We start from the raw sequence: 22013 nt of genomic DNA on the forward strand, positions 1-22013 counted from the left end.
GGGGGAAAGGAAGTTTAACTTTGTTGTACTCCACTTTCTACTTAAGTCACTGAGAATGTTAGTGCAGAAAAAACATATATGTTGATTATTGATCTTGCTTAATGGAGTGACTTGTTTTCAAACAATGCTCTGAATATTGATGAATGTATAATCATCTAGACTAGAGTGATTCGGTGAAAAATGTAGGCATCACATTTGACAATAATCATTCTTTGAAGTTAAATTTTAATAAAACTAAAATAGCTTTTCCATCTTGGCAACATTGCTAAGATTTGACCGATGCCATCCTTTTCTTATGCTGAGATTATAATACATTTGTTTGTTACCTCCCATAGGCATTACTGTAAAGTATTGCTTTCTGATCTCCCGGTGTCAAGCCTCAAGTTTGCAGTTGGTGCAAAATGTGTCAGTGAGACATTTGATTTGGACAGAAGGTTTGATCATATTACCCCAATTTTAGCTGAAATAAACTAGGTCCCTGTAAGTTTAAGATGTGATTTTCAATTTATATTGCTAACATACAAAAGTATCATGGATTTGCGTCCTCTTCTCTTTCTGATTTGATTGCGCCCTATGTTCCTGCTTGGAACCTCCGCTCAGAAAAGGCTGATCTACTAGTGATTCCAGGGGCCAAGAAGAAATCTGTAGGTTCAAGAGCGTTATCCATTCAGGCCTTGGTACTGTGCTCTGCCCTCTTAGATAGGATCTGAAACCTTAGTGGAAGTGTTTAAATCCAAACTTGACACACTTGTATAGCTTTCAAGTGATGTTGACCTTATACTTGATTCACATTTAATAGTGCCCTGTTTAAGTGCATCAACCACATGTCCTCTTGAGAGGGACCAGTAAGGGGTGATGACGCTTCATAGGACAATGCCATACAAACTATTTTCAGCTGCTGTTAATGACAAGGAAATGAAAAGAACATGCAATGGCAAAGCCACAAGAACGCAGTGTCAGCGTCATTTTTAAGCAAACCTGTTGATAAACATGGCAACAATTTCAAGCAATTAGAAGCACTTCCATAGAATTCAAAGACTTTTCAATCCTTAAAAACACAACATTAAAACTCAGGCATTTTCAAGGATTTCAAGCACCTGAACCCACCTATTGAAATCATACTCTAAATCAGAATGAATCCATTCATCAATCTTTTTGCTTCCGTACAGCACAGAAGTTTTCATTTCAGAGTGGCTGCATATGTTAATATGCATATCATACCTTAACCCCTTCAGCCTGAGCATGAAGTATGTGTGGAGCACTTCCAGCACTCTGACCGCTGCCTGATGACCTCACACTGGTAACACTGCCGGAACTCCCTAAACTGCTGCGATCTCCACCTGCAAAACACCCACGTTCACAAAAACAAACGCACACACAGACACAAACACACACACGGACGGAAATGCATTCAGATGCATGGAAAAGGCTAACAAATTAAGCATGCAATATCTGCAAGGAACCAAACGAATATGGAAGCATACACACACACACACACACACAAGCACACACTAAGTGGTTTTGCAAGACAAAGCAAAAAGTGATGACTCTCCTTTGAAATGCACTCCACAGCATGAGATGACATGGACGGAATAGTCGCTTGAGTGGACATGACACACTTCTCCTTGTACATACACACACACAGGCGCATACTACACTGCCCTCTCGAGTTAGTTTTAGTCTTTTGGCTTTGTGGCCCTCCATACATACACACCAACCACAGACCACTGCATATGGCTGCAGAGTTTAACTAAGCTCAGATGGAAGGACAGCGGGACATGACTTCTCGAAGCTCAAAGAGTATCTGAAGACCCTTCAATATCCAAAAATAGGTATTTCTTACTTAACTCATTCAATGCCGGACGTTTCGCTTAAATGGGAAGAGACTATTTTAGCCATTTTGACTCGTTTCTGAAGGCCTACAGAAAATGTAGTTCTGTAGCTTTAAAGGCATAGGACATATCAAAAGAAAGCTTGAACCCTCATCTTTCATTTGAAAAAAAGTATGCTTCCAGCTTTTACCATTGTGTAGTAAACGACAGTTGAATATCCCTACGTTTGTGGAAAATACTCTTGAGAAAAACTGTGTTTTGTGAAGTAGACATTTCAAACAGAACCTTAACTTAGGTGCTTTTTTTGTTTTGCATTTGTGATACCTTCAACAACTAAACAATTATTCCCCTAAACACAAGTGTACTTTGCTAACAAACTAAAATTTTAATGCAAGATCTCTGAACTTATGCATGAACAATACATGACATTTGTAAGGGAATTCTTCAGCTTTATAGAAAGGAAAATGCTCTGTTGAAGTGTCTCTCTCTTCTTATACATATAATTGCCCTTCCCACCACACTGCTTCACTATGCCTTCTTAGGGGCCACCTATACACTCTCAATGGCTGGATACAGTAAGCAAAACTAGGAAGTGGGGGCCTCATCAATGTGTGTACAAGGATCTGATTTAAAGCTACTCCTGCCCTTTAATGGTGATTTTTTTTCCACACTGAAAACATTCCCAGAAGCTTGATACTTACTAATGAGCTGCGCCAAATCCTTTATGATAGTTTTTTGAAAATAAACCAAAAAACAATTTTACGTTTTGGCACTTAGGGACAATGGATCTAAAAACGTAATTATACGTTTAAGCACTGAATGAGTTAATATATAATCACCTCTCCTTTCAGAAAGGACGCCAGATACTGTTTGATGCCTGGCTTACAATAAGGAAGGATTGAAAGTCCCAGCGCACTGCGGCTCAGTTACCTGCCACAGGCTTGCGCAGTACCCAGATCTCTTCATTGGAGCCTCCATGAGGCCCACAGGATGTGGTGGGGGAGCTGTGAGGACTTGCCTCTGAGCCACGACAACCTTCAACACAGGACACTAGCATTAGCTGCTAACTGAATCTACTCTGAAAAAACACTGCTTTTCAGTTACAGATTTATTTATTATAGCTCTAATTATTAATATACTGTAGATCAGGGGTGTCAAACACAAGGAAAGCCGGCCGGATCAGGCCCACCAATGGATTTAATCAAGACTGCAAGACAATGCTGAGAGAAACCAAAGAGTAAGATGACCTGCGTTATGTATAAAATGGCCTGCAGCATGATATCTAGCCACCGGATGTCACCAAAGATAGGTACCATTCCCAAAACAAAAATCCCACTATAGCTGTATTTGCTGACAACCATTTATCAACCAGAGAACGTGCGATTTCTCTTTTAACCGCAACATTTGCTACCAAATTACTCATTTTATCCCTTTAGTGATTGAAAATGATCAGTTAGCACCTGCATTAAAAAATACAAAATTACAAAGTTTCAAGAAGCTTTAGCTTCCTTCCATAAAATATATACAATCTAAAATCAAAATAACAAAACAAATAAAAAGCAGAAGGTATACTTTTAAATTATTAAATAAATCATTTAAATCATTTGCATTAAAATTCCTGTTTGAGGGGCTGTTTTTGTCACTTCCCGGGTTGCATAGGTTTCCCTGAGTAAAATAAACTGCAGTGGAACTGAATTCAATTGTTGTAAGCCTATTTGTTCCCTTTACAAATACACAGTTTATATACACTATAATAGATTCAATCTTAATGGCTGAAAAGAAATTTGAGGAAAAAACTCAATAACTGTTTTATAATAAAATCTTACACCCATGAATCATAATTATAATTAAATTGTCAACATCCAAAAGATCCCCAACCCTACAGCTAAGGCCCACTTTTTAGGTCATTCATTTACTAGTCTGGCCCCCCCTGAAGTTGTTCTTTCTACCGGGCGGCCCCTGAGCTAAAATGAATTTGACACCCCTGCTATAGACGGTATATAGATGTATTACTAATTGTAACGCAATAGGTTCAATTAGTTCATATTTCACACAAAAATTAAAATAAATTGACTTTGCGTAAGAACTTAATCCAAACAGAGTTCTAATTATGATAACATTATTTCTAACTTTGAATAAACTTCCCACGCTCTGATCCAATTTTAACATTTCTGAGAGACTCTCTCACACTAACTTCCATCCTCAGCACATGCTCACATACGAACAAACAAAAATAGAGAATATAAATATATGAAACATGTATAAAAACCATTGTACATAAAGAATTCATAACATGATTTTCTGTGTATATACACATGTGCCATAATGTACATACACATACATATATAATACAGCCATCGGTTTGTGATTATATATGTAGAGCTGTTCGGAATGAGGCTGCTGTAAGTGCATTTGGAGAGTGTCATAAACCATTATAACCCTCTGAAAAGTTTATGAATGGTTTAAACATGAAGCCAACAGTGCTGCAAACACACAAATTGCAAAAGTTCCTTTTTCTCATGAAATCACACACGGATCGTTCTGGGCGCCATTTTGCATTCCTTATGTCCACTGAAGGACCTCATGAAGTGATTTGAGACACGCAATTAAACGTGAAAATATGACTTGCTGTTCCCGGAAAACTCAAACAGTCTTACACGTTGGGTGTCAGTTTCTGTGTGCGTGATCTTGTTACAATGCAGAAAAACCTCTTTGCCAACAAACACCTTACACATAAAACCTTTTCATAACAATTGCAGAATTTTAGAATATCTAGTGACAAGTATTTGACAACAAACAGAGTGTGCAATCATGGTTTTGGCCATTGGCAGGCCAATCATTTCACACCTAGGCCTTCAGGCATGGCCTTTAGTGTTGTCTTGTTTGCAAACCAACTGGCTCTATAAAGTGGAAGTGAATGACAGTAGTTCCCCACCAATCAGGAGCCGATACCTTTTCGAGTCGCTTTTTTCTCTTGTGTTTGGTCATCATTCATGTCTGTTTTCAGAAATTCTGTGTTGTTTCCTTTAAATTTGTTGAGTATAAAAAAAGTTCAAATATGTTTCTTTTGTACATCTGTCAATATTTTGAATTATGTTTGCTGTCTTTTGGTGGATTCTGTCCTTTACATTTTATAGATTATTTGTTGTTGCACTCAAAAGTCAATCATTTTTATTAACATTTCATTGTGTCTTTTTCAGAAATTCCGAGTTTCTTGACATTAAATTTATTAGTGTAAATAACGGTCAGAGATTAAATGAGTTAAAAGTTCAATGTTAAGTGAAAAAAATAAATTCTATTATAACTTTAGAAAAATAATAGATTTTAGACTGTGGTATTTTATTGGCCCTTAGCTGACGTTTCTAGGGGCCTTCCAGAAGGCCTATAGTTTGCTAACTTGAAATCTGAGTGGCTAAACTAACAGCTTTATCAAACACTGATGTTATGCTTTAGGGCCTGCAAATCTCATTCTGAAGGTCTCTGGGAAGATTTTTGACCCTGGCAATCATTATAGGCTTAAATGTGATTGGTTAAAGGCCTAAATATGAAAGCACACATCTGGAGATGGTGCAACCAGGAAGAAGCAATTAATGAAAGCTGACAGACAATTTGGAATTATTTAGTATTGTTGGACCGAATATAATAACAGGATACAGAGTTTTTTAAGGCCATCAGAGAATTCCATGCAGGCCCTGACAGCCTACCAGTGGTTTGGTCTCTGACTTAAGTTTTGTGCTTTCACCTAGTTGCTTCTTTAGTTTTGTTATTCTGTTGTGCTTCTGCATTGTTGAGACATTTACTTTTCCACCAAGAATTGTTAGGTGAGATGAGAAAACATTTGAAAGAGTAATTTTATGCAAAAATGAAATGATGAAACTGATTTTGGACTCTGATTTATTTATTTTCCCATCATTTAGACCAACATTGTTTTGAGTCTCAACTGCAAAAACTCTGCATCAACTTTTGCTTCATGCATTCCTGGTATTGCGACCAATAGGACACAATACATGCAAAGTAGCAAATCTTAAGAACTGACAGAAACAAGATTTAACAATCATATTGCGTGAAAGAGCTCTTGAACCACAAACATGGATAGTTTTTTGATGATTAGGATTGATGGCAGGGAGAACAATAGTGTACAATTATCAGCTGTGTATGCATGTCTGTCTGTGTGCGTGCCAGGGCTCTAATTTTGGTTGTATGTAGTAGAACTGAATAAATGAATGAAAAAATGAATAAATCAATCAATAAACCATTCAATAAATAAAATCAATAAATAAATAAATAGCTGTGTCGTAAAATAATGTGTCGCAACTAATTATTTATTGAGTTTATCCTCAATAAATAAAAACTGCCATACTACTTCATCTGATTTGGGCCTCATCAACGTGTATGTGATTCAAATTGTTCATTTATGTACACTTTCTATTATGATGATGATAAAAAAGGATTTCATATTTTAGAATTGTAGAAAAAAATGATGGGCCTCTGTCTAAAGGGAAATGACAACAGCTTCAACAAAAACAAAAACAAGTCAGGATGAAGAACATTTACTTAAATAAGGATTCATAACAGAAAACTTTAAAGGATGCCTTCTAAGGAATAATTTCATCACTGATTACGATTGTTCATATCCAATAAAAAGTGTTGAGGATGGAAAAGTAGGTAAGCAGAATGCATCCCTTGAAGTTTTAATAATAACAATAATAGTAATAATAGTGAAAAGGGGGCGTGTACCTGGGAAAGTGGGGGTGTCTCCCTGTGGGGTTGTCACGGGCGACCTGTTATAGCCAAAGGAAGTGAAAAGTGGAAGCAGTGGCTGATGGGAATGTGGTGGAGGAGGAGGCGGTGGAGGCAGGATATGGATCTGATGGAACGTGGTGTCGTTGCCGTTGACTACCACGTTGGCGGGGGAAACCGTCGCCGGGGCAACCAGCGGTATCTTTTGAAACTGTTGAGTGCAAATGACAGTGCTGGCCAAACCTAGATACACACACCGTGAAGACACACACGCACGCGCAAACACACACACACCAGCCAACAGTGAACCACCGCCACAAAACAGACGACAACAAGGAGACATAAGAAACATAAGAAAAGGAAGTGAGAAAAAAAACAAAAACAAATTAAAAACAAAGAAGTCTAATGTTAAGACTAAAACAATGAGGTGGGAGTTGATGAAGCCACAGGACGGTCCATAGAAGAGGAAACAAACAAATGTGGGTGTTCGTCTCAAGATTTGGGCATGAAAGTTATCATCAGAGGCAACCTTGAAACGAGTGCTTTTTAACCACGTCAATCTTTTTGGCTAAACTAGGGATAAAAGCAGTGTTTCTCATACCAAATAAAATCACTGGCTGGCCACCAGGGTGTCATAAACCAGTGTTATTAAAAAATATAATCACTTCTTAAAATACATACAAATGAAAAGTTAATCAAAATCACTTTTAGGTTCCTCATTAAATAAATGATCACAAACGCCATGGTCTGTATGTGTGTATTCCCCCTCAAAGCCCCACTTATACATGTAGTTAGAGCACCAGCTTTTCTCACACGCAGTGCCCCAGTCACTTTTACTGGCTCTCGCTGTGCTGCATTCTGCTTTCCAGGCAGAAGAAAGGGCCAAATCTTTGTGCCCACCCCAACTAGAAGCTAAAGACAGAGGCTAACAGGAAGCGCAGCTTGGTGTAAACTACGTACAAGGACAATGCCAGGTGTCCTTTGCACACCTGCCAACTTATACCTTTCCCCCTTATTTTATACGTTTTTCGATTATTACAAATGTTGTGTACCAATTTTCATATGGAGGTTTTTCCATTATTATTTTTTTTTGTAAGACCAATCTTATCTTGCCCACGTTATCGTAAATTGCTAATGTTGTTGCGGCACAATACCAATATTTGGTAAATAAAAGAAATGTCCCGGTTTGGTGGTGATAGATCCACGTTGGGACACACCGGTGCCCAGTTCAAAACCCTGTTGGGGACCTCTGGTGGTAGGAGGTATGAAACCCTAATAAGAGACTTGTTTACACAAATGTTCTTGTTTTTGTTTTTTACATTGACTATCTAGCTCTGAGTAAATAACAAAATTCCCAGTATCGCCCACCCCTACTGTAAACCATTGAAGAACCAGCATCCTGTCAGAAGCAATCACAAAAGCAGCGGTACTCATATGTAATACTGTAATTTACCACATGATCGAAACTGTAAATTAAAAACTCCTATTGATGATTGGGTCTGTTAACTAACCGATAAAATACCAAAATAGTACAGCATCGGATCCAAAATTCATTGTCCTAAAAATTGACCTGATTGACGCGTTTGAAGTTAAAATGCATACAATTTTCCTCTGAGGGGCGGCATGCCCCTGGACGCCCATAGACAGGGTTTCACAAAATTCTATGGGAAACACTTTGAAAGTGTTGCGCACGTTCTCATCCGGACTTACAACACAACATAACATACTTTAGCTCGTTATAACATATTTCTGGACTTGCTGGCGCAACCACTCAAGTTGAATATCCATGGTAAAGCAGTCAGAAAATTGCATGGATGGAAGTTCCCATGTAACTACAGTATTGTCACTAATTGTCTTGTCAAGTTTTACATGTCAACCGATGAGCTCCCTCAACTTTGTGTGTCGGGTTTTTGTCAGTTCCTTGGTGGTTACCATATTCAGGGTGTTCCAAAAGTCTTAGGCACGTTTCAAGCCCAGATATCTCCTTGAATATGAATGGTAGCACGATAAATGTGCCATTTTAAAACTTCTCACATTGTTTTTTGTAAGGCTTTTATTTCTAAAAACGTTTTAAGACCCATTAATGGCGTTCACTCAACCAGAAAAGGTATTTTGTGTTAATTTGCCAAAACTGAATCATGGACTGTTGTTCAACGATAATTTCGCATAAAATTCGGAAAGGAGCCACCAATGGTTAAGTCAATAGAGAGATAGAATGGTATATTCATAATGGATGGACGAGGCAAAAATACATTAACAATCATACCAATGTTGATTTGAAAAAAAAAGCATAGGTCTAGAAATTTGTATTTCTTTCACATAGTAGAAACACTAGCTAGTATTCCCTGCCATGTTTGTCTGGGGTCTTGCGGGAAAAAAAAAAAAAACCTGTGCAACAGAGCACAGCATAGCAGCATTAGACAATAGTGCCATCTAGTTGTCAACTATTAAACATTGGGGCTTTAAAGGTGGGAATGCATTATTTAAAGGGTCCTAGAAAGTAGTATTTGGTAACAATGTTCAACTGAAATTAAAGAGTCCTTATACTTTCTTCTCCACTGTACCTATCTACTTTTATATTTGTTTTAACAAAGCAGGCGGGGCAGAACACATTAGGTATGCGGAATGGTGGGATAGGGTGTAGAGTGATTTCATGCTGACTCTGGCGTTATTTTTTTAGTTGTGATTTCTATTGTTGGCGTTGTATGAGAATGGTGAAAGTAAGAGAAGCTCTGCTTAAAGTTGTCTTCAAATCCAACCAAAACGCCAATAAAGATGAAAAAAGAACAGTTGCTCTGGGCGTGTCTCACGGCCTGCATTGCCTTTGAGTGGCATTGTCTTTGCTATGTGTTTTTCAGATTTAAAGAGTTCAGTTTTCTGCACTGTTGCTGCAATGCCACTGGTCGGAACAGTTGCTCCACTTCCTGGTTTGGCCCATCAACAACCGCCTGCTGCCAAACACCCATTTAGTATAAAAGCACCCTGTATTTTGCTGTCCACTCTCTTCTGTTGATGCTCTTTTTGTTGACTCTTTTTCAGCCAGATGCTCTAGCCAGGCTACGGGGCAGGTCAGACAGAGGCCTCTATACATGCCACACGTAGGATTTGTATTTATTAAATGCACCAGGTTAGAGTGGGTATGCGACCCTTGTAATTTTGGTTAGAGCAGTACAGGACGGCTCGGTTTCTTACCTTCGTAGCCGTTATATTAAGTTCTTTGGTTTTTCATACTTCTACTAGTTCCTTGGCCTTGTTTTCTGCACAAGTTCTGTTACTCTACTGTTATTCAATACAAGTAACCTTTTGTTACACCTTAAGGCCCGGTCACACAGCCTTTCACGGGCGTATCGAAGTTGAATCACGGCCAGAAATTTCTGCCCGTGAAGCAGACGCTGTTAGATGTTTTGAGATCGCGATACAGACGAGATACAGCCGTGCTTTACACGCGGTAAGAAATTCACACGCGGTTGGCGGGCGGCACACGTGGAACACACGAGGTAAAGACGCGGTACGAACGTGCTAGGACGTGCTACGGCCGCGGCCAAGACGTGGTTACACGCGGGTAGGACGCGGAATTTTAGCGGGTAATCACGGGTGGAGCACGGTCGTAGCACGTTTGTTCTGCGCCTGTATCGCGGTGTTATCACGTGCATTAGCATGTCTACCGCGTGTAAGCATGGTCAAACGCGCTGCAGCCGCAGTTACCCGCGATAAGGACGCGGAACAGTCGCCGGCGTCTGTTTCGCGGGCATACCACGGGTAAACAGCGGGTTTAGCCAATTTTGCACATTTTCCACCGTGTCTGCTTCACGGGCAGAAATTTCTGGTCGTGATTCAGCCTCGATACGCCCGTGAAAGGCTGTGTGACCGGGCCTTTATCTTGCTTGACTCCATTTTTGCTCAAGTGCACGTAGGCTCCCATTTTTCCTGTTTTAAGTCATTTCTTTTACACGTTATTTCAAACCTGGTTGACCTAGGCTGACAAGTCATAACAGGGTACAAAAAACACACATACTTGCAAGCGCATCATTAACGAGCTGACTCACTAGAAGTGTTTAAACCCAGACGTAAGATATATTAATATTCAAAATCTTAGGATGGATGTTGACCTCATACAATTGTTTTCTTTTCCAGCTACCTTGCTGGCGGCTAAACAGAGAAGGACGAACCCGGATGTTGCACAACACATGCAATCTGAATCACAAACCTGGACCTGATTCATTACATCATCTGGAGCCTACTGCATCCACCAGGTGATTTAGATGGGGAGATTCACAAATTTCAGCTGCTTTTTATGGTTATTGTTGATGTTGACTATGTATGCATGGCAGCCTGGTTATCTTGGAAGGGGTCTGCAAGGGGGATTACCACATGTGCGCGCCCTTCCTAGGTTTCTTAATTTCCCTCGTGCTTGTTTTCTTTGTTTTTTTCCTTGCCTCCATTGAGATCAGGGGATGTTGTATCTACCGTAAGTGTGGCCTTATCAGTATTCTGAGTTTGACAAACCCCAATTGCATTTTTTTACGATATTTTTAGAGAAACAGTGGTTTGGAGTACTTTGCTAAATAAAAAACAACCACTACCCTACAGAATATATGTAAATGTTATGGAAAGATCGATATAATTGATGGATGGTCTAAAGTCCCAGTGCTTGTGTTGCAGAGTAACTTGTTCAGAATTACTAAGAAATTGTTAGAATACGTAAGTGAATTTTCAGCTTGCGGTGACGCTATACTAACTGGATTGCATAATGTTACATGGATGAGTAGAGACAGATAGATGGATAAATAATGGCATAATATATAATAATTATGGAAGTACATTGAGTGAATAGGTAAAATCTCGGTGCTGTGGCACACCCTTTACAAGATCAAAATTAGTTTTAAGACGTGATCAGAAAGGTATTAAACAGGTGTCAAAGATGAAATTCCTGAGTAATGAAGACCACAAGCACATCAAAAACAGAATGCAGGACATCCACACGGAAAAGACCGTAACATTTACATCCTGGCTGAGACAAGTGGACTCAACTCCAAAAACGGAGCAACCATATTGACAGAGAAACACAAATAAACATTTAAAAACAGACACCAGCTTATATCTGTGCAGTGAAATGATGGAATGGATCTGAGCCCGTCAACCTACCTGTTCTGTCATTCAAACTAACAACACACAGGAATTCAATGGATTTTCGTTTTCTGATCAATCATTTGAGGTGGAATTTCATTGCAAGTCCAACTCTAGCATTAGTGTGGCACGAAACAACCTGAATTTGAACCGGAAACCTGAAAAAACCTCAAGTGTTGATGCTAGTCAATATAAAACACACAAGCAAAAAATAAATAAATGGGTGATAACAATCAACATAGCATTTAGCTAACCTGGGCTGGCTCCAAATGTTATGGTGCCCTCTCCACATACGCCACGACACCACTGGCAGAAATCGGTACTAAATAACTGCACAGGTTAATCAGAAACATTAGCTTAGCCTCTTTTAACTTACTGATATCAAGCGTGTGAAATGTTGGCGATGATGGTAGAAAAAAAATCCTATTTGGAGTTGATTTTTATTACTGAGTGAAGTGATATATTTCCTTTTTAAAGTAGACTTGGTTCGGTATTACACAACATTGTGTTGCTGTGAGAGAATAGGTTAAATCCTCATATTTTTACTTCTTTGTCGCTTCCTGGATTTCATTCAGCTATTTAGATTTGATCTCAGTCACTGCGACGCACGCACACAACTGTGCACATAGCGACAAACCTGTTCGTTTGCTGATGACTTCCACCATGGTGGAGGGGAAGTAGCCCACCCTATCATTTCCTGTCCGGTTGTCATGGATACAGCCCTTCCAGCGTCCATCAGGGTGCTGCTCCAAAACCTGCCAGAAAACTAATGTTTACACTCAAGAGCCAATGTTCTTGACATACATATTTACTAAAACAAATATGAATACAATTTATACACTAACATTTCAACATAATCTCATGTATCATGTCAGTACATTAACTCAAGTTTTTATGACAATGCTTTATGTCCGTAGATTTAGGTATTTTCGGTACTACAAGGCTCACCAGATGATAAAACGCACCCCCAGTAAATAGTATTTTGTCATATATTTTTCACATACAAACTGGAGTGTAAGCACATGAAATTAAAACTACAGTAGGAGCTACTATATTTATTTGTTAATAACCTTTACATATTTGGTACACTTACGGTATATATTAATGCAATGAATGATTATTAGAAAATTTTTCTGAAGAAATACGCAAAATGTTGTATCAACTGGAATCAAATCTAATTACTAAACCACTCGCGATTCAGATAGCATGTAAAAAGGTATTCGATTTGTCTCATTATCACACAATTTTTACACGCAGAGCCAAAAATGAATGTTAGAGGATTGGGAAAACAGAAAGTCTTTCTAAAAGATCTAAATAAACGCAAAAAAAGCATAACTCTTTTTCATTACTGACTATGATTTGGACTTAGCGTTTATTTGTACCCCGTACGTTGACTTTCTGTTTTCTCCATTATTTAAAATTGGCACTGTGAGTAAAAATGGTATGATATTGACATGAAATTCAAGGCCCTTTTATATGTCATCGGTATCACTGATAATCTGTTGCTTAGGTTTTGGTGCTCTAGCCGCCGCTACCCAGGTTCAATTCCCTTTGTTAACAATGTTTTGTGATATTGTTAGGTTATCATTTTCAATTATGGCACAAATACCGTGAAATCTCATGTAGTAACGCACACAAATAAATACTGTATGCGTTTTCAATCTTTTCCTCCAGTTATTTTGCGGTATATAAGGCTTTCAAATTCAAGACAATTTGTGTTTTATAGGTGCGCCTCATAGTCCGGAAAATATGGTACATTATGGAATACTTTTTAAATAAAGAACAATCTTTACAGCTCTTTCCAGGATGACTATGGCAATAAAAACGCTTTTCAAGTATGCTGTGGATAAAATATGAAGTATCCACCAAATAAACTGGATGCATACAGTGTTGAAATGGCTCCAAAAACCTGTATACCATGACGCAAATGTCAACAGATGATTTTGAGCTTCTCCATATTCTGTAATGACAGGAAAGCCAATGTGTTTTTTTTAGATCCTCAGCAAAGGAAACCAGGCATTGCTTAATTCCCTAACAGTCATAAATATTTTAATAAATATTGTATGTCATATTAAATTTTGTATATACAGGCAACAACACAGGCAGTGAATGTTTGTCTCAGTTTCAATAGAGATGTTGACTCCTGAATTGGATCATTCTAGCATATTCATTAACGCAAACAGAATACAAGTAACATCTGACTTAAAACCTGATTGACTTACATCCATCTATATTCATGACCACATCCAGCAGATGCTTTTTTCCATCAGAGGCTCTTTTGAAATTGTGTGCATTGCAACATGTAGCAGCCTGGCAACAGATACAATCATTCGGTAGCTAGCCGGCATCCCAGCATCTTCCTCTCGCACAACAGTCTACCACGACCCACAGTAACTTGATATTGTCTTGACAGCATGAAAATCCTGTAAACTGTTACCATAAATCCCAAAAGAACACCCACTATTTTGAAAGGAAATCCTGCCAAGAAAACGAGGGAGGCACTGACTCAGGGGATGAAGAGAAAACTAAAAAAACAGAGGTAAAAATATGAAGGAGAAAAAAGAGAATTATAGATCTTGAAAATCAGCTTTACCACCTAACAGTATTGAAGGATACAGACTATTGATCTGAGGAACTCTAAAACTCAACTCAGTTATTCCCTGCAAGTAAACATACCCTGTGACATCAGCGCCCTAACAAACACAGTTGGCTATGGCTATTTTTTACCATGAGTAGAAGGAACTCGTATTTATGATTATTAACGTTCCTTTGGTCTATCCAAAAATTTAGGGTCAACATGAGTGCTATCTGACAACAACTGGAATTAATTTTGAATTCTGCACTATTACCACATTGAAGCAGTGCCAGGTCCTGAGTGTTTACAGTGACAGTTTGCACATCCAAGAAATTACATTTTCTTATAGTTTTGAAATGTATCAGGTGAAGGTTTCCATCAACCTTTTGATCCAGTGTTATCAGTGAATTATTCATAAAAAGGCCTGTCTCTCAGAATGAGATCTAGCAGATGACATATCTGCTACTTTGTGTGTGTGAGTATTTATAGGTGCTGTACCGTAATAACATCTCCGGCTTTGATGTTGAGGCTGGTTAGGTCATAATTGTTGCAGTAATCTTTTAAAGCTCGGACCTGAAGAGCTGCAGACGCCTCTGTGTAGCACAAAGCAAATTATGTTTTTAAGAAAAACGTTTCAGCAACAACATGCAAAATTTGATAGCCATGACATCCATTCATCCATTTATCCCTCCATGAAGCCATCAATCCATCAGTGTATTAATCTATCTCTCTGTCCATTCATATATCTGTCCATCCATGCGTATGTCTTTTTTTTTAGCTGCTGTCTATCAATCTATACAGCATCCACCCAGAAGTCAGCTGTCCGTCATTCCTTCCGTCCATCCATCAACCATTAATATATTTGTTCATACATAGATTCAGTTATCTCTCGATCCATGAGGTTATCCATGCATCTATCCATCCATTCATCCAACATCCATTTGTTAATCCATCCATACATCTGACCATCTATCTGTCCTTTGATCTTTTCAGTTGTCCACCATCTACCCCTTCATCAGCCTGTCCGTCAATCCTTCAGTCCGTCCATCCATTCATCAACACATCCATCCATCCAACATTAATTTTTTGATCGATCTATCCATCTATGAACCCATCCACCCATCTATCTGTAGGTTCATCCATCTGACCACCCATCTGTACTTTCAACTGTCCAGCTGTCCATTAACCCATTGATTTGTGCTTCCGTTCATCAGAATGTCCGTCAATAGTTCATCCATCCATCTGTTGATCAATGCATCCACCCATGCATCCATTGTTCTATCCCTCCCTCCATCTGTCAATTTTTTACCTCGAAGTAGTTGCTTGATTTCTCTGCTTGCTTGCGTTGCAGTGAACTGATACACAATGTCCAGGGCAGTCTGGCTGTAGGTGTTCCGCACTGTTGCATTGATCCCACTCTGCACACAAAATATAATAGAGGATTAAGCAAAGACAATTGCCACTGAGTGATATTTGAAACACATTATCTATTTAACAGTGTCGCTTGCAGTTAATTACATTTCCACAGGAGAACAAGAGCTGTTTTTTCAAAACAATTAAGTGCCCTGTCATTATTAAACTCAGCGGGCTGTGATCTCTAACTATGATGACTTAACAAGACAGTCAGAGGCCAAAGAAAATGGGCTCAAGATGACAACTCACCTCAAATAATTTAAAAGTTTTTATGCCTCTCTGTTCTATAAAATAGGTGGTGTTTTAACGTTGAAGTCATATACTTACCGTAAATTCCGGACTATAGAGCGCACCTGATTATAAGCTGCACCCACCACATTTTAAGAGGATAACCGCTTTTGTACTTACACACGCCGCACCTGTATATAAGCCGCATACGCCCACATTGAAACATGTAACACAATCACAAAATTAACCCAAACCCTACTTTGAGTCCTGCGATTTTAACTGAACATAAAGTATTTAGTTCAACAACCACAGCCGGCAAAATAACAAAAAATGATACCGGTACTTAACATTTGATGCAGACCTGCAGAGTCCGGGTCCCGTTAAAAGTAATCCAAGGAAAAAAAGTGTATATTTCCAAAGGTAAGGGTGGGAAAAATATATATTCACTATTGTCTGCCGTGTCCACAAACACTCACCTTTACCGGTCCCCACTTTGCGTCATCCCCCGCGTCCGTTACGCCCCTTCTTATTAATTGGTCAGTGCAAGACTTATCAGAATAAGTGTCCAAAATAAATACAAATAAATACATTACAAAAATATACAGTTGCAAATACATATTATACATGGTTACACATATTTACAAAGAAAGACAGTACACTGAGAGAGTTTTCAAAGCTGCAATAATAATACTATAACTTTCATCCCAAACCCTGCCTGTGAAGGGTAGCAAAACGCTACTAACAACACGCTCGCAATACAGTTAACGGGTCTGTTAAAAAAAACATACCGTACATATAGAAACCACGGTAAACCGTTCTCATCTTCCTCCCTATGACTGTCGTCATCAAAATTGTCTTCCTTTAGTATGGGAAAGAGACTTTATCATATAGACTATGTCCCACGCTCCCTTATTCAAAAACACGCTAGCAACACGCTCGCAAGGTACAGTTTGCGTGGAGTAGCTCTGTTTCCATCTTTATCGGACTGCTCGATTGCGTTTAGCTTGCAAACTGCGTCATGTGCCTTGAACTCGAGCGCCGCTGGTGGCTGTTAGAAAAAGTACATAAATTGGCCGCATCACTGAATAAGCCGCAGGGTTGAACGTTTGGGAAAAAAGTAGCGGCTTGTAGTCCGGCATTTACGGTACTCATAATCTCTCCGTCTCTGATACTTTCTTTTTCTCCCTCTCTTTTGCTCTCCCTCTCGCTTTCTGTAAAGCTTTCTACTTGCATCTGTGCACTCAAACTGGTTGTGAGTTTCATCATAATATTCTAGTAAATCATTTCAATGAGCAAGGCATGTATACTAAAGTGCCCTTGTTAACACCACCTGACCAGCAAAGATGGAAGGGCGCGAGACATTAGAACATATTTGCCTAATGTCATATTGTAGACTTGTGAAACAATGAAGACATTTAAGAGGATTTTTTCAAGATAAGACTTTTCTTAGCATTAAACTGAAGTTAACTACGGATTTGATCTAATTGTATGGTCTTGCAAAACTGGCATGTTCTGTGTTTCTTCCTGTCTAACTAAGCATTACCCTGACCGCTCCCTAATCTCATCCAATTAGCTCCATCCGCCTTATGTGTCTTGTCTAAATGTTTTTGGTGTTCCCGATATTGTGTATCCCACATTCCAAAAACATGCATGTCAGGTTAAATTGTCCCTAGGTCTGAATGAGCGAGTGAGTTGTCTGTCTCTGTGTGCCCTGAGACTGGCTGGCAACCAGTCCAGGGTTTCCCTGCCCACTGCCTGAATATAGCTGGGATTGGCTCCAGCACCCCCGTGACCCTACTGAGGATAAGTGGTGCAGATAATGGACATTCTGTATTTAATTCCTTGGGTAACCTTTTGTCTTCCTCAGTTCACTGTCCAGTTTGGCATCATCTCAAACACTTTTGTTACTTGCACTTTTAAAAATTAAATCACCATTTTGGGCACACCCTGCTCATGCTTCCCCTAATTTATGTCCCACAACCCCTTGCAAGAGGGGATATTCTTACTTTCCCCCTATTTCTTCAGGTACACGACAAACATCCATGAAAGAAGCTTAAATTGTCATAGGGATAGTATGTCAAAAGTTTTGCTCATGTTTAGTTCAGTGCACTTCTTGATCTTCTTTTCTACACTTTTTGTAATTACCTTATTAAATGAGGACAGCACGTTATTTGTGACCGCATTGAATTAATTCAAGTACAATAAAAGTTAAAAACGTTAGTGTCATTTTAAAAGCTTTTCACACTTGGTGCAATTCTCTACATAAGAGTTGATGGAAACATTCTTTCCTGTAATTTATCAGGTACTCCAGAATTGGTAGTTTTATTATTATTGTTATTATTTATTAATGTTTGTGTTTGAAATAATTGTTATCAAAAGTTTTTTTCTAAACAAATGCAAACCAAATGCTCTTTCCGGCCGCTAGAGGGGAGTGTTGAGTTCGTAAAGGGAGTGAGATGGTTCAAGTGTTACATTGCATTCACTCAACTGTTAAAATAAACCAGTTTACACATTTAAATCCAAACATTAAAATAGTTGTCCCCCATTTTTTGTGAATACTTTTGTAAAGTTAAGATCCTTTGTCATCGGTAATTATAATATGTAGAGTAGGTTACTAGTGTAGGCTAAACGTTAGAGCATAATACTAAACAACAAAGCTAAACTATTTAGTTCACAATCTTTTACTGATCCGGCCCACCTGAAAACAGAAAGTCAGAATCCGGCCCTAAAGCCAAACAGAGTTTGAAATCCCTGTTTTATATTGCTGGCATGGCTGGCATTTGCTGGTGTGTGGATTGTAATACTTCAGCCTTTTTTGTGTATGTTTTTACTGAGTACTTGGTTAATTTCGAAAGACAAACGATGTTATACTTGAAATGAATATTGTGTGTGGCCTCCAACTGAATGGCCACAAAGCTAATACATAAAACATAAAATCAGTAAATATAAGATCAACCTCACCAGAAACATTAGCAGCATAATGAGTCTAAAATTAAATAAAGCGCCACTCACTTCCAGTAGGAGTCTCACTGCCTCGGTCTTGCCGCAGAGAGCTGCCTCGTGCAGGGCAGTACCCGCTTTAGTCTGTCGGTTGATGTCAATTCCCGACTGGATCAAGAGTCTGCCCACGGGAAAACATGAGGCTTAGAGAGGGTCACAAGAAACCGATGGACGAACCACATACAGCAAGATTAGTGCAAAACGGGAGCATGAGAAGGAAAGTAAAGAGGATCTGATGGTTACAGTTTCCCACACTATTTCACTTCCAACCAAAATGCAAAATAATTAAAAGAAAGCAGGTTATAGTGATATTGTCTGGCAGAGACAGTAGCATTTCTTTTTCAAGGGTATTGTTTGCACAAACTATTTTTTTATTCTTCATTGTATGGCTTGGTTTGAGTAAATATGGGATGCTAAGGTTTATTTCGACCATACAATCATTAACTAGTGGAGCAATAGGCTGAGGTTGACAGGTATGCAATAACCTCCTGTGCACAAATTTAAAAAGAACCAGTATCCTGTCATTGAAGCAATCACAAAGGCAGCGGTACTGATACTTAATACTGTAATTTACCAAATCACCAATATGACTATTATATTTCATTTTTCAATAAATCCAAAACCCGCAGATACGAAACCTTGATACAGCATCGGCATTGTAACAACTTTGGCTATTTTTTTTGGGTGCTCTGAGGAGAGTGATGAGCAGAGACTTGGAGCATGAACGCAGATTTAAGAAGGAAATTAAATGTTTTTGAGATGAAGTGTTTGAAGAGTATATTAAGAGTGACAAGATTGGATGGATTGAGGAATGAAATTGTGAGAGACAGAACTGGAGTAGTCATGGAACTGAGCAAGCGTGTGGATAAGAGAGTACTCGGTTGGTGTGGACACATGGAGAGGATGGATGAGGAGCAAATGTTGAAGAGGATCTACAGAGCAGAAGTCAATGGATGGAGACAAAGAGGAAGGCCGCGATTGACGTGGATGGATGGTGTTATGAGTGCACTGCAGGAAAGAGGTCTAAATATAATGGAAGGTATAGCTCTTGTTGGTGATAGGAATGAGTGGAGAGGTGTTATAAAAGGATAGTGGGATGTTTGGACGTGGGATGTTTGGACGTGTTCTAAGGGATGGGCAGGGCACCTGTATGATGCGGCAGGGGTAAACTAGTGAAAGCTTTCGGGCCCTGCTGTTGAACAAAAGAGTGTGTTGTGTCACCCTGACCCGAGTGACATGGCCGCTTTCTGGTGTCCCGTTTCATCTGGAGGGACGAAAGCATGATCAACTTGGGTGCCAAGGTGCCTAACTTGTTTGGGCATTTGGGTTGGCCATGGTCCAAAAATGTTTGTGTGTGTTTTTTGCTATTTTTTCCCCTTTTTTTTCCTTTGTATTTGCATGTGTTTGTCCTGCTGTCGGTCACCCCTCTTGAGGGATATGACCAAGGTAGATAGATAGACAGAAGACGAGCAGATAAATATATTTCTTGCATCCAACTTTGGTCTCATTTACCATTCTTTGTTGGTGTGACTTGTTTGCTGTGTCATTGTCTTTCGTAACTATAGTATTTATGATTCAATAGTTCACAAGCACGTTTATTTATCAAAGACCTGGCTTATTGGTCATGGTTTAACAAAACACCAGATCGATGTGTTTGAATACAAAATATTTCAAAAAGAATTTTCAGGGGAGCATGGCCTCGGATCCCCCCAGACTGTCCATCTACCAGGGTCTACAAATTCTATGGGAAACACTGTATTTACTCAAAATTAGACTGATATACCAAGTACAACAAACTGTTAGTCATTCATTGAGCAATTTAGTTGATTAGATGAAGCCATTTCCCATTATTATTATACCGACAAACAAGGCAGCATGCATATTTCATGCAGCCTCCAGTTATAACCACACTTTTACATATTGATATCTAAATACTGCTGCTTAATGCATTTTGCATGAGCCCTAATTATCTGGGCTTAAGATAGAGTAGCAATGTGACTGTAGCAAGACAAATGAGGCTGAAAATGAGGCTGTCACAAATCTCTGGGTGTTGCTGTGCTTGCGTATGTGTGTTTGTCAGTTGCAGGCTTTCCGCTTTTCTTAATGAGCATTGTTTATTCTATTTACTATAACAGAGTGTCTTGGCCTGACTTCTGGTGACACAGTTTTCTCTTGGAGTTGTTTCTCAATGCAGGTACGCGTACCCCTGCTCTTCTTGAAGGCACTACAAGGTATGGTGAAAATTTTAGAAATGAGAACATTCATCCATCCATTTTTTGCACGTTACCCTCACTAGGGGTGCGGGCAGTGCTGGAGCCCATCCCAACCCTGTTCAGGCAGTGCGCAGGGGAAACCCTAAACTGGTTGCCAGCTAGTCGCAGAGAAAAAAACAACATGCATATCTAAAAAAAAAAAAAATTCATTCATATTTTTTACTAACATTATGACTTTACTAAACATAATAAGGGAAAATAAATTGTTGATTTAATCACCATATTTTCTGTACTATACGTCACAGTTTTTTTCCCTATTTTGTCGGGGGGTGCGACTTAAACTCCAATGAACCTTATTTGTGAAGTTATTAACACATTATTAAATCATTAGCTTTTAAATTTTATTACTGGCACTGTATATCACTTCACATGTTAATTTCAGACTAAACCACAAGAGGGCGCGCTTGGCCTGTGTTGATAATAACCTTGACCGCGACCTCTAAGTGGAAATAGGAAGCAGCTTTTCGCCTACCTTCCGAGTGGGGGAGATGTTTACGGATAAAAGTGAAACCTGGGATGAATATTCCCTTGGATTTAGTGATTTAGAGTGTAGATGATAAATTGGTAGGCATGTTCTAAACTCTAGAGCTATTGAATAACTCTTAATATGTTACATCGTTATTGGCGTAAAAGAGTGTGTCTAAGATATGTACGTACGTAACGTTGGTTCTCTATTTTTTTATTGCCTTTTTAGATGACATGTATATTTTCAGTGTAAGATTTTATAAATTCGTTTCCTCCGAAAATGCTAATAAAAATGCATGATTTAAACATGTTTTTCCTTTCTTAATGATGCATTTTTTTGGCTGGTGCGACTTATACTCT

The 22013-nt window shown here is 38.9% G+C and overlaps 1 protein-coding gene across 7 annotated transcripts in view; it reads right to left on the minus strand.

The window, feature by feature from the left end:
* The window catches only part of caskin1 (CASK interacting protein 1), a 124308-nt gene that overhangs the window by 34169 nt on the left and 68126 nt on the right, over positions 1-22013 (minus strand). For 4 of the 7 annotated variants that reach the window (XM_088344109.1, XM_088344093.1, XM_088344086.1 and 1 more), the window contains 7 exons: positions 18928-19036; positions 15584-15692; positions 14773-14867; positions 12337-12454; positions 6570-6815; positions 2763-2867; positions 1222-1340 (listed from right to left, as the gene is read on the minus strand). In XM_088344109.1, coding sequence (XP_088200235.1) covers positions 1222-1340; positions 2763-2867; positions 6570-6815; positions 12337-12454; positions 14773-14867; positions 15584-15692; positions 18928-19036 — 901 coding nt within the window. The remainder of the gene's footprint in view (positions 1-1221; positions 1341-2762; positions 2868-6569; positions 6816-12336; positions 12455-14772; positions 14868-15583; positions 15693-18927; positions 19037-22013) is intronic. The other 3 variants (XM_088344117.1, XM_088344102.1, XM_088344125.1) reach the window with 3 other exon arrangements.

This window comes from Urocampus carinirostris, chromosome 1 (assembly GCF_059441175.1).
Source record: "Urocampus carinirostris isolate Australia breed hairy pipefish chromosome 1, RoL_Ucar_1.0, whole genome shotgun sequence".
NCBI lineage: Eukaryota > Metazoa > Chordata > Actinopteri > Syngnathiformes > Syngnathidae > Urocampus > Urocampus carinirostris.